Source organism: Leptinotarsa decemlineata, unplaced genomic scaffold (assembly GCF_025532065.1).
Source record: "Leptinotarsa decemlineata unplaced genomic scaffold, Ldec_3_MD MMD2_tig00001973_RagTag_RagTag, whole genome shotgun sequence".
Taxonomy (NCBI): domain Eukaryota; kingdom Metazoa; phylum Arthropoda; class Insecta; order Coleoptera; family Chrysomelidae; genus Leptinotarsa; species Leptinotarsa decemlineata.
Window position 1 is genome coordinate 2,547,478 of NW_027412572.1, and position 13,943 is coordinate 2,561,420.

A 13,943-nucleotide genomic window follows, 5' to 3' on the forward strand; every position below is an offset into this window, starting at 1 on the left:
CAAAGGCTCCATAGCGTAGGTACTTGAAAAATGAAATTCCAGATGTGCTCGCCGTACATTGCGTCATTCATAGGCAACATTTGGTTGCGAAAAATTTGAGTGAGCGCCTCTCTCAGTCACTGCAATATATCATGAAAGCAGTTGATAAAATCCGAAACAGCTCTTTAAATGACAGATTATTTAAACAACTTGTGTTGCTAATGATGAAGATTTCAATCAATTGCTATGTCATGTAGAAATGCGTTGCTTATCAAGAGGTAACTGTCTGACTCGATTTTACAATCTATTTGACTCTGTGATAGAGTTCTTAGAAAACAAAGACAAAGAATTGCACGACAACCTCATCACTTCAAAGAATGATATTGCGTACTTGACAGACCTGTATAAATTATTTTATTTCTGACCGGGATATTATAAGCTTGTATCGTCATAGTTACGCTATCAATAAAGAGGGTCATAACTCCCTTGGGACATTATAGATTTTATAATTCCCTCTACCTTTCACAAGTAAAAATAAATAGAAATGAAAACTGAACCATATTTTATTTATTCACGTCATTACAAATAATAAATGTACAATTTTGAAATGTTCCCTGAAAATTACTTCCGCCACTGGAAACAATTTCTTCTTTTGTATGGCTGGAGCTTCTGTTCACTACAGTCGAGGTACCTGCCTCTTCTGATGACAAAGTAGACAACATACGCGCCGTTTTATTTCTCAATTCGATGCTATCCTCCAAATACCCCCCCGCCACCGTGGAACTTTTCCAACCTCCGTGTCTTTTTAAGTTAGTCATAGTTGCTCCTGCATTGGCTAGAGCAGTAGCAGAAGTGCGACGAAGGCAATGCCCCGTATAGAAAGATGAGTTTGGCAATCCTAAATACATTGCGATTTTGCTGGGGATTTTCCCAAACATGTTTTTTCCAATTGGCTGAGATGTACATTTATTTTGTCGGAAGCTCAAAAAAAATCGTTCAATACCTTTAGGACGCAAAGACATATAAAGTCTTAATAAAGGCAAAGCGGAGAACTCTTTTTCATCCACAACTGTAAATTTCTTCGATACACCAGTTTTACTTTCCGGTACGTTCACTACCATAACGGAATCCCGGTCCTCTATATCCGATATCTTCATATTCAAAAGTTCCTGACTTCTGCATCCTCCAAAATAACCCATAATCAAAACAACCTATAACAAAAAAAAGGAAATAAATACACACAAAAAGGAAAATAAGAAAAAAATTACCTTATGCAATAAATGCATTAGGAGCGTCCTTTAGGAATCTGATAACATCTTTAGGAGATAAAACAGCAGACTTTTTCGGCTTATAACTCTTACTCTTCCGTTTCAAAAAAGCCTGTAGTTCATTGAACTTGGTGATATCTCGTTTCTCATGTATAGTCACCATCGATTTTAGCATTGACCATTTAGTCCATAAAGAATTCGGACTATACGTTTCTGACTGAAACGAATAAACACAATTACTACCAAATCTACCGAAAAACATAGAAAATTCCTTACCAGTTCTTGAAAATATGCCAGAAATACAGTTTCAGTGACATCTTTTGGCATAACATTTTTCCGTGTCAGCCAGTCCAGATATATCTTGTATTCTTTTTGGTATACGGCTTCACTTTTCGATGGAATTAATGATTCTCTTGCTTGTTCAGCTTTTTTCAAAATATCCTCCATTATATTTGGGGTAGAAAACACGTTTTCACCGCAAACACAGCTTGATAACAAAGTTCTGTTTATAAACAAGTAACATAGCAACAACCTAGCAACAAGAAAACTCTACTATAATCAACGGTACCTGATTCAAATATACCGGGAAGGTAATGAATTGGTACATTTTTTCGTTTCAAAAATGAACAAAATTTTATTGAAATCGGTCAGAAATAAAATTATCTATGTACCACGGGAATTATTGAGCTTTAATAACCTCAGGCAATTGCTGTCCCTCGGGCCAGAGGCCCTCGGGACGCAAACTTTGCCATCGGTAATTAAGGCCCTCCTAATTCCCTTGATACATAAATAACTATAACGATGTCAATCTCCAACTCCAAGGTGACGACTTGAATTTGATTAAAACAAAAAAGGTCATTGCTGCTTTTATAGCTAAATTGCTTCCATACAAGAATAATATCGCCAGACGGGAGTTTCGCAATTTCCCCAATTTGTCAGTAACAACGACTCGCTTGTTCATTGCCAAGATTTGGAGAACCTCCTCAGTGATTTCGCAGAACGAGTCCAGAACATTTCAAAATTGGAAATACCGAACTGGGTGTTGGATCCTTTTTCAAATGTCAACACATCAGGATCACCCTAGCTGGAAGAAGAACTCGTAGAATTGATAACGAACGGGGAAATAAAAATAAAATTCAAAAATGGATACCAAGAGTTTTGGCTACAAAAGACAATCCCACAGTTGTACCCTGGATTGTGGTCCATCGTTCAACGATTTTTGATAGCATTCCCATTATCGTATTTGTATGAACGTGGATTCAGTGATGTGGCAACGTTGCTAACTAAAAAGAGAAATCGGTTGCCAGATTACCGAACGCGGTGACGTACGGCTGTTTTTGAGTAAATTCGAGCCTGATATTAACAAACTTGTTCAAAATCATCAAATTCATCCTACACATTGGATTAGTTTTAAAATTCAAATTGAAATGTTTGTTTCAATAGCATGAATAAAAGTTTTCCCAATATAACAAAAAGGTGTTTTACATTACCCTCATCAGGAAGTCTTATTTTCACATGACACACATAATTTAATTATTATAATAATAATATATACTTTATTGCCTCAAGAAGGTATTCTTATTGACAAAGTTTACATAGCTAAGATATAAAATACATTTAAAAATATAGACTCACAAAAAACATCAGAACTAAAAACAACATTAACAAATCTTTCTCAGTATGATTTTTGTCACAGGTACATACGAACATACAGTACAAAATAAATAAATAAATGTATGCGAAAATACGCTCGCACATGTACGAATACATACTATAAGTAAAATAAACAAGAAATATCAATTAGAGATGGTCATCGTAAAATTCCTGCAAGCTATAATAGGGCCTGCTGATTAAAGCTCCTTTGATGTCTTTTCGGAAGTATTCAATGTTCAGATTTGCTTCTTTGAGGCATTCAGGCAGGTGATTGTACATTTTAACACCGTTATAAAAAAAAAGAATTCTTGATTAATGCGGAGGAAGGGATAGGCAGTTTCAGGTTATTTTTGTTACTCATGCGGGTGTTGTAATGGAAATAATTGTTGTTGTATCGCAATATATGTTTTCTAACGAGACGCACAGTTTCCAAAATAAAGAGTGCTACCACTGTTAATATTCGTTTTTCTTTAAATATTAGCTTGCATGATTCACGTGGATTCATCTTGTATATGTGTCTGATTCACCTTTTTTGTAATTTTAAAATAGAATTAAGAAGGTGAGAACTGCACACCCCCCAAAAAGGTATACCGTATCTCAGGTGCGTCTCTATCATAGCATGATATGCAGTTCTTGCTGTAGAGCTTCCAAGTTCTCTAGATATAACTCTCAGTGCATAGCACCCCGTTTTTCAATGTGGTTTTCGAATTTCAGACCTTTGTCTATATGAAGTCCTAGAAACCTAGCGCAATCTTTATTTTCAATAGTTCCGTTAGCTAATGGTAAATTTTCCAGATCACATTTGAAAGAGATCATATTTGTTTTGCTGATGTTGAATGATAATAAATTTGAATCACACCAAGACTTTATAATTGAAATGTCTCTGGATATGTTTTCATGAAGATTATTTTGTGGCATAGTGTATCCACTGATACACTATGCCACAAAATTGTGGTACCGTCTGCAAAAAGAGTTAGTTTGCCAGATACATCTATAGTTAATAAGTCATTAATATATACAAGAAAGAGGATCGGGCCTAGTACTGAACCTTGTGGTACACCCGAATTGATTTCTAGTTTTTTTGATAGTTCGTTTGTCCTCACCATCTGACTTCGTCCCGTTAAATATGACTGAAACCACTCGAGCGTTTTTCCTCTACAACCACAATAATAAAACTTATGCAGGAGTAAATTGTGGTTAACACAGTCGAACGCTTTCGCAAAATCGCAGAAGACTGCCGCGGCTACATCTCCAATGTTAATATTTGCATATACCTCATACAGAAAACTGAAAATTTCGTCATTGGTGTTTTTATTGGTTTGGAAGCCGAATTGATTTTCATTGAATACTTTGTGAGTTACAAGAAACTCATTGAGCCTTTTTTTGACGAGTTGTTCGATAATTTTTGCCAACGTAGGTATAAGGGAAATTGGCTGATAGTTTGAAGGGTCTTCAAGATCGCCACCTTTGTGTGAAGTGTATTGAAATAATGACTGCGATTGTGATTCTTAAGATGTTGTAGAGTAAAAAATTGGGGGGCGTTAGAAAATAATTGATTCTCGAAGTAGGCGGTAGATAAAATAAGTTTGAGAAACTCTGCCCTATATAAAGCATCGAATATGTAGAACCTTACAGTTCTTCTAATTATTTTTTGTCATGGCTGCAATATTGAGCGTAAGAGAGAAAATTGAAATTGTACGCCTTTCGGGACATGACATTAAAAGTACTAGAGAGGTTTGTAGAGTATTTAATGAGAGACATCCAGGTCGCCCTCGTATTAGCTGCGGCACGGTAAATAAAATAAATAAAATATTCAATGAAACTGGTGCAGTATCAAAAATTATGTTATAAAGTAATCATGTACAAAGACGAAACTAGAATGACAGAAATGATCAAATCATTTTAGTTTATTTCGGGAATAATCCTAATGCCAGTATAAGGAATGCCACTTTAGATTTGAATATTCCACGAGAAACTATTCGGATATGTCTCAAGGCGAAGAATATTAAACCTTTCAAGCCAAAATTTTTACACACACTTCAAGAAGGCGACGAAGCAAGACGCCTGGAATATTGTTTATGGGCCCAAGGGGAATATTTAAACAATAGAAATTTCCTAAAAAATATTTTATATACCGACGAAGCCACTTTCACTACAAATGGAGTAGTGTCATCACAGAATTGTTGCTATTGGGCAGCGGATAATCTTAACTGGGTAATAAACTGTAAAAGCCAGTATCCCCAAAAATCAACGTCAACACAACAAAGTTTTTGTTTCGGGGTTGAAATTAGATGATTTTAATGTATTTCCACGTGTTAAAACCGAAAGTGACCATAAAAATTATATATTAGCTCTTGTTTTCAAGATATAGTATCATTATATTATATATATGTATATTGAGTTTTCAACAAATGAAATATTTCATCACCAACAGTTGGTACACATGTTTGTTTACATAACACCCCTCTCATCAGCTGTTCTTAAGTAGTAAACATAACCTATGTGAGTTTGTCAATTGTACGCACGTGGTTGCTATTGAAATTATCGTGTGAAGTTGATTTTTAAATTAATTTAAGTGCTGATCTGAAATGCCTCGAAAGTGTGTGAATTCTGTCGATAGCTTTTGCTATATATGTGGTGAAATAACATTTAAGGCTCAGAAACGTAAAATGACACCTATCGTTAAGACAGCCTATGAACATTATTTTGGTGTGAAAGTTGGGGACCAAGATAAATCATGGGCTCCTCATATATGTTGTAATTCTTGTTCCGTCATATTGCGAGAGTGGCTGAAAAATAAAAACCGGGCAATGGCTTTTGCAGTACCAATGGTTTGGCGTGAGCCTACCAACATACAGACGACTGTTATTTCTGCTTAACTCCTCCCATTAAGCAAGGTTTATCTATGAAGAAAAGAGGAACGGTTAAATACCCTAATCTCCCATCTGCTCTTCGGCCTGTACCACACTCAGACAATTTGCCAGTCCCTTCTCCACCCCAAAACTATGAAATTTTAGAGGAAGGTGATGAAGACTGTTTAGAAGGAGCAACCCATCCTTCTACCTCCTATGACCCTGATTTTGAGGTAAGCGATAGGTCTAGTGATCCGCACAGAATAAGTCAATCAGAGTTGAGTGACCTTATAAGAGATCTTCGCTTGTCTAAGGAAAAGGCTGAGCTGTTAGGGTCAAGACTACAACAGTGGAATCTTCTAAAACATGATGTGAAAATATATCAGTACAGACAGCGTCAAAAAGATTTGCTTCCTTTTTTTGAGAAAAAAGAAAACCTCGTTGTTTGTTCTGATGTTAATGGTTTGATGGACTGCTTGAATTTGGATCACACTCCATCTGAATGGAGACTGTTTATAAACTCTTCAAAACTAAGCTTAAAAGCTGTACTTCTGCATAATGGAAATCAGCTACCCTCTATTCCTATAGGTCATGCAGTTCACATGAAGGAAACGTATATAAATATGAAAACACTTCTCCAATCAATCAAATATGAACAACACAAGTGGCACATCTGTGGTGATCTGAAAGTCATTGCTATACTCCTAGGAATGCAATTAGGGTTCACCAAGTACTGTTGTTTTTGTGTCTGTGGGACAGTCGGGATAGAAAATCTCACTATAAAAAAATGAACTGGCTTACACGAGACCTAAACCCTAATGAGAAAAATGTAGTTTACGAGCCTCTTGTAGATCCTAAGGATGTTCTCCTTCCCCCATTACATATTAAGTTGGGACTAATGAAAAACTTTGTGAAGGCCATGGACCAGGAAGGACAAGCTTTTAAGTACTTGAGAGCAAAGTTTCCCAGGTTGAGTGATGCTAAAGTCAAGGAAGGCATGTTTATTGGGCCTCAAATCCGTGAAATCGTAAATGATCCTGCTTTTGACATGATTTTAACAGGAAATGAAAAAAGAGCCTGGAAAGCCTTTAAGGGGGTTGTACATGGGTTTTTAGGTAACAAAAGAGATGATAACTTCACAGCATTGGTTAAAGAGCTTCTTCAAGCTTACCACCAACTTGGATGCAACATGTCCTTAAAATTCATTTTCTTCACTCTCATCTCAATTTCTTCCCACAAAACTGTGGAGCTGTGAGTGACGAACATGGAGAAAGATTCCATCAAGACATTGCCTTAATGGAACAGAGATATCAGGGCCGTTGGAATGAAGCAATGCTTGCAGACTACTGCTGGTCTGTGTGTAGGGATGCTCCAGAAGTGTTTTATAAAAGACAAGCTAAACGACAGCGATCTTACAATGAATCGGATGGACTTAATTGAAATTTGGTGGTACAAACTTCTTTTATTTGTCAAAACACTAAGAATAATGTTTTTTTTATTAATTTTGTACTAAAAATATTCTAAAAGAAACATAACAATATTGTTTTATGTACTTTCACTTTTCACGTATAGTATAACTACTCTTTAAGATTAAGTACTGTGTATCTCAAAAACCAGAGCTAATAAAAATTTTTCATTGTTATTTTCGTTTTTATCACCCCAAAATTAGTAGAAATTGACTAATTTAGTGTAGGAAACATTCAAAAAATATTTTTTGTTGTGTTGTGATTGGTCTTTTCCTTTTTGAGGAAAACATTAATACGTAGAGGTTTCTAGAATTTTTAAACACGGAATTTTGGGATGCTATTCACGAGCTGCCAATCAATGAACGATCAAATTTAGTTGTCCAGTTAGATGGGTGTTCAGTTCATTATGCCAGAGCTGTGAGGCAATGGCTTAACGAACATTTTCCAAACCGATGGATAGGCCGTGGTAGTCCGTTTATAGAGTGGCCACCCAGATCTCCAGCCCTCACAGTTTTGGATTTTTTTCTCTGGGGACTTCTCACACAAAAGGTTAACAAAAACCGCTCAAGAGATAGAAATGAACGTTGTGCAAGAATTCAACAGGTATGTGCAGATATTAGCCCTCAAGAACTAAGGAACGTAATCAGAAACATTCGTAAGAGCTACGACACATGTATCGAAATACATGGTGGATCAGTAGAGGCTACTAGAATATGAGTCAGAATTGATTGTTGCACTGAATCGAAACATTTCAATAATTAGTTATTAGTTAAGTTTATTAAAATTTTTTGCTTCGTTTTTAGTTGAATTGTGTGAATGTAATTCCGTTATTTTCATTAAAAATATTTACGCTATTTGTTTTTTTTTTTCATCTGGCGGCACTTTATTGTTGAAATCATAAAAAAAATGATATATTGTGACTGTTAGCTGTGTGAGTTTTCGAATTTTTGAGTTGTCATAACTTTGTTAATAATGAATATTTTTTCATGAAATTTTGGTCACACCTATTTAGAGGCACTCTGAATCCAGTGGCGTAGTGATTTTTTCAATAAAAAATTCGCTAATAAAAAATCCCGATTTTCGATTAAGAAAAATTATCGTAGTATGCCCTGAAACTTTAATAAACAATTCAAATTTTGTCCCAAGGTAGACTTTTCAGTGCTTGACATTTGTAGAAAAAAATTATTAAAATCGATTTACAACTTCAAATTTTAGGGGGGTGTTTCCAATAAAAATGGGTCACACTGTATTTCATAAAATAATTAAGATTCACGTTAGAGCAGAATCAAACAGTTGTGGGCGTTTTCGACTTTCGACCATTAAATTTCGACGGACACAAATCTTGTAGTGAATGAATTAATGGTCTGCTCGTAGTGAATATAAAAATTCTACCCAGTTAAAATGAACACACACTCAAAATTATTTTTATAATTTAATTTGGGAGCAAATATTTCAAAACCTCACGCTATTTCTCCTTGAGTTTATTTTTAAATTTAAATGACGAAAGACACTGTCAAAGTTCACTCATTGTTTGGATAGGCACGTATTTAAATCAAGAAATATTAATGAGATAATGGGTCAACATTTTTCATCAAAATATTCCAATCGATTGAATGCATAACCCCTCCAAGGCAGTTTCTCTCTAAAATCATAAATTTCTTACAACTTGCTGGTCCTGTCCAGCATCTACATCCGAAATTTCTTTCACGGGCGGTCCAAAGAGTTGTTTAATCATTCATTCACTTTGAGAACTGATCAGAGTTCATATTATTATCTTTTGCGGTTAGAATTCAAGAAATCGTCGCTCAGTAGTTAAACGGCAGTGAGTGTCAGAGGCAGCATTTCGGCGATCGAGAGAACTACTAAATCGGAATATTCAAAATGGTGAAAGGTAGGTTGGCTTTTCAATTTTTTTATAGTGAGATTGAAGAACAGGTAAATTAAAGAACGGTGAATATTCATTTCGAGGGCACCCGACGATTTTGAAAAAATGTTTGAGTGTATTTACGTATTTTGATGCGAAAATTACGAATCCGAAAGTTACGGCCCTTCAAAGTTCAGCAAAGGGCAACTTTTCAGCCTTCTTTTTAGTAGTACAAGATAAACTATTTAAAAACACAAGCATTTATTCACAAGGCCACCTTTACACCTCATTCCTCTTTAATTGACACTTAATTCACTTAATTCAAAAACGAATGCTTGCATCAGTCGTACCAACTATGCCATTAAACTTAAAAACGTAAAATACAAAGATAAATAACCAAAAAGCAGTGTCCTACATTTTTTAACTAACGTTATTGCAGTTTCGTCATATACAGACATTTTCAATCTTATACAAGTTACAAGTTTCAAGTTTATTCAATTATTGCATGTACAAAAAAAAAATATTACAATTTTTTTACCAAGTGAGGTTAGATTTGCTCTCTGAGTAAAACATACCTAGGCATAATTGCCTGTGTGTGTGTTTTATCCAAGGCTTCTCTAAAACAAAACTATTAGTATTGTACATAAAATTAGCTTAAAAATTATCTTAAAAATTTTGGCGGGCAAAGATTTACAAGATGAAAAATAAAAAAAATAAGGAAGGTAATTAACTCTTATGTAAAGCATAACTCCAAAACACCTGTATATTTAATGTGTACACGTATTTTTACCAAAATTCTGAAAGACATTCAACGATTTGTAGAGGACAGGGATACCAACAAAAGTGGGTGTATTCACTATCGTTGTATTTTATAGAAAGTTTCCTTGTTTTTCAGGATATAGTTCTTTATTTCAGTTTTAAAATTTCTTAGTTTGAATAAATTGATGGATGTAGCCGTTACTACGTGTTAGGAGATCATGATAAAAAGAGAAATGAAAATTTCTATGTTTTTTACCACTTTTATTATATGGACATTCTCAAACTCAAACAATAAAACAATTTTATTGTTAAAGAAATGAAAATTTCTGTTTCTTACCACTTTCATTTGTAACTTTGTTGTTTACATATTTTGCATGCCCCTTCCACTTCAGGTGTTTATCGACACTGGCGCCAAGATACCTAATTTTTTTGGTTTTCTGAATAGATGGACAGTTGTAATTTGGTTGTGTGCATGTTTTGTTATGAAGCATAATTATATTTCTGTTTGCTTTTGTGACGACATTTGTAGAAAATATTATAAATTTTCGTCTATACGTATCCCTAGACATTTTTTCACAAGACTTTGTCAATAAGATACTAATCTTCCGATAAAAAAGCATATATTGATTAATTGATTGATAATAAAGCACAAAACACGCCATAATTGATCTCACAAAAGAGATTGTTGACTGCTTAGACAAGTCAGACAAATGTTTATGTATATTTCTCGACTTAGCAGAAGCCTTTGTTACAGTATCTCACGAAATATTATTAGAAAGACTAAATGAGGCAGGTATACGCGGTCCAGCATTGAACATTTCAGAAAACTATTTGAAACACGGATATCAGCGAGTAAAATTTGATCACATTGACAGCACACCACTTGAAATAAGAGGTGTGCCGCAGGGAACAGTTCTAGGCCCAATTCTCTTCCTTATCAACTCGATAAAAAAGATTAAAAATATCCAAGGACATCTGACGATGCAGCAATTTTGTTTACTGATGAAAACTAGGATAATCTATTCGATAAAGGGGTCTCATAGAAATCTCACAATGGCTAAATCATGGCTAGTTGTCTAGGGATACGTATAGACGAAAATTTATAATATTTTCTACATATGTCGTCACAAAAGCAAACAGAAATATTATTATGCTTCATAACAAAACATGCACACAACTAAATTACAACTGTCCATCTATTCAGAAAACCAAAAAATGAAATATCTTGGCGTAATTGTCGATAAACACCTAAAGTGGAAGGAGCATGCAAAATATGTAAACAACAAAGCTAGGCATTTAATTTGAAAATTGTAAATACTGAGAGACATTTTAGAAAAAAGGTAACTGTGATCGGGAACAATACAATAGTTGAAGTAAATTCACGGGGACTCTTGCCCTCCTCGAATTATACGGGGAAAACCAAAAATGCTGTTTTGGGTTTTTTTCGAATGAAATTGTTATTTCGGAGAATATCAAAAAATGGAAAAAAAATGTTATTTTATTCGAAGTGTACTATGACGATGTAATAATAAATATTCGATAGAACGTTTCGTCACAACATGGCCACCATCAACTTTTTTTTCCAAATATGGACCTGTCTTTTTTATTATAGATATTGATAAAGCAATAAACTCACAATTCAAAGGTATATCAAATTTGATATTTTTATAGCGTTTCATTTGAAATAACCAACATAATCAGTGACAACAGTTTTAAATTACGGTCCTGTCGTTACTTCTTTTGTAAATTGTTTCGATTTCTCTAAAATATAATTCAGACAACACAATATACTCGACAGATAGGTAACCTTACACAATGAAAATTCGTAGTTTTTTCTCTTAGAAATTTTTGTATTGCCGTAATCCTGCTTTCAAGGCTTATTTCTCCCTAATCAATTATAATTCGTAATATTTTTATAATTCTCAATCCTGGAAGTAACGAAAATATCAGTTTTTGGTCAAAATTCGATTGTTGTATAAATTGGTATGATCAAATAGCATCTCAATTCATTTACCATTATAAACGGGTATGGGCTTGGTTTCTATGGCAGGAAAAATGAATGCGTTGTTGATATCTGTTGAGAACTCTCAGACGTTTGTGAACATATCAAAGATCTATTCAAATGATGAAGTACTGATATGCTATTTAGTTATGCAAAATCAAATAGAAATCCTCTTTTGGCAAGGAATATATATGTTGAGCTATACCCGAGTCGTTGTATTCCGAACATCCAAATGTTTAGACTATCAGAAAGAAATTTGAGGGACTATGGTGTATTTGACAGAAAGAAAACAAGAAAATGTGTGGTTACTGGAAGTGTGAGGAATCAAATAAACGTTATGGTTAAGCAAATATTACCACATAAAAATTTACTGTAATTATACTCAACTTTTCTTACCTGGAAATAAACAGATTTAATAATGACGAATTATTCAATTCAATTCGTGAATTTGGTTGGTAATTTTGGAGGTTGCAAGGAAGAGCAACTATGTTGCTCTGATAAAAACTGTATATTTTAGACTACTCTGAAAATAGTTCACTGGTTTGACTAAAACACACGTTGATGATAATCTATTCGCTCAATAAATTCGAAACTTGTTTATTTTCAGGTCAGTATTCACGATATCGAATATATCATTCAAAAAGAGGTAGTAACTTGTAGTCGAAAGAAACACCTTTCAAAATGAGCACACGTGCTTTCGTAATCATTGGACAAATTAAGAACTCCTCATTTACTTTATATTTCATTGAAATTGTCTGGGAGAAAATGCCGTTTTATAAATTTTAATTACCTATTTGTTATTTACATTTGCATAGTGATGTAATTAAATAAATCTATTTTGCATGAAACCTCGACCATTTTGATGAATGTAATTATAATTATACAAGTGTCGCACATGGTGAATCCGCCTAATAATAGGGGAGCCCAAGGGGGGATTTCTGGATTTACTGAAGCGCGGCAGATTAATATACAGGGGGATACCTTGTACCCGATTAAGTACCTCCACGAAATATGAGCCGCCCGTGAAAGATAAAGGATCAGACTAGTAAAAAAAAAATTGATCATCAGAAATTCTCGAGCGCATCAGATTAAGGTAGGGTGAGTTAATTACATGCTAAAAAGTGTATATTCCAGTAATCTGACAATTTGAGAGTGACGTAAAGAAAGGGGAGGGCAGCAAAGTTGTAAAATTAATCAATTAATTGATGGATGTAGCCGTTACTACGTGGTAGGAAATCATAATGAAGAAAAGAGAAATGAACCTTTCTATGTTTTTTACCACTTTCATTTGTAACTAAGACTTTCTATGTTCCTTACCACTTTTATTTGTAAATAACGTTACTGCAGTTTCGTCCTATAAGGACATTTTCAAACTTATATATTGCATAAGTAACTGCAGTAACGTTACAAATGAAAGTGGTAAAAAACCTAGAAAATTTCATTTCTCTTTTCTTCATTGATTAATCAATTGATTATAAAAATTTAATTTTTTTGAGCATTTTTTTAAATTATTTTTTTATAAATACAAGTATTCTACTTGAAAAATATGCACTTTTTCATTTGCATGCTATTTCCTGAGCTTTTCAATAAACTAAGTTCAATGAATAAAAAAAATTTGAAAAAATATTTTTTGTCAGATTAGGCGAATCCCTTCAGATAATCGTCAGATTATGAGACAGCACGTCTGAAACATAAAAATGAACCATATATATCTTAATCTGATGCGCTTGAGTATTTCAAAATAACGATTTTTTTGCACATTATAATAATGGCCGCGAGTTTGCGTCAGGTCGAAATCGTCAGATTATTGAATGAGAGCTTTTTTTGGTGCACTCAACACCCCCTTAGAAAATCTGACGCGCTCGATTGATTTTTTTTTTCATTTTCAACCGTTACGTACAACCACCCACATCATGCAAACTATCAAACTAACATTCCAACATTGTTAAAAATACGTAGGACATTGATGGTATCAATATCTGAGGCGCTCGAGTATGTCCATGCAACAGTTTTTTTACATATTTAATAATCTATAGCAGCTTTCCCCACCGATGAAAAGGTATATATTATATAACATTTTTTTTCTTATCATCTAAGCTT

General features: G+C 34.1%; 2 protein-coding genes across 2 annotated transcripts in view; one reads left to right on the forward strand and one right to left on the reverse strand.

Moving 5' to 3' along the window:
* Nucleotides 1–1,248: 1,248 nt before the first annotated feature.
* Nucleotides 1,249–2,643, reverse strand: LOC141482762 (uncharacterized). Its single transcript, XM_074176558.1, has 2 exons — nucleotides 1,524–2,643; nucleotides 1,249–1,464 (listed from the first exon to the last, which is right to left on the reverse strand). The coding sequence occupies exons 1-2, from the start codon at nucleotides 1,692–1,694 to the stop codon at nucleotides 1,249–1,251; spliced, it is 387 nt and encodes a 128-aa protein (XP_074032659.1). The 5' UTR covers nucleotides 1,695–2,643.
* A 6,201-nt stretch (nucleotides 2,644–8,844) lies between these two features.
* Nucleotides 8,845–13,943, forward strand: part of LOC111516350 (aquaporin AQPAe.a) — a 46,156-nt gene continuing 41,057 nt past the window's right edge. Inside the window, exon 1 of the mRNA XM_074176665.1 lies at nucleotides 8,845–9,109. Coding sequence (XP_074032766.1) covers nucleotides 9,100–9,109 — 10 coding nt within the window. The 5' untranslated portion in view covers nucleotides 8,845–9,099. The remainder of the gene's footprint in view (nucleotides 9,110–13,943) is intronic.

Excerpts from the sequence above, each read along its gene's own strand:
- LOC141482762 (XM_074176558.1), bottom strand. The coding sequence starts at position 1,694 with ATGGAGGATATTTTGAAAAAAGCTGAACAAGCAAGAGAATCATTAATT. Across the intron at positions 1,465-1,523 it reads TGGCATATTTTCAAGAACTG|TCAGAAACGTATAGTCCGAA; the intron begins GTAAGGAATTTT and ends TATTCGTTTCAG.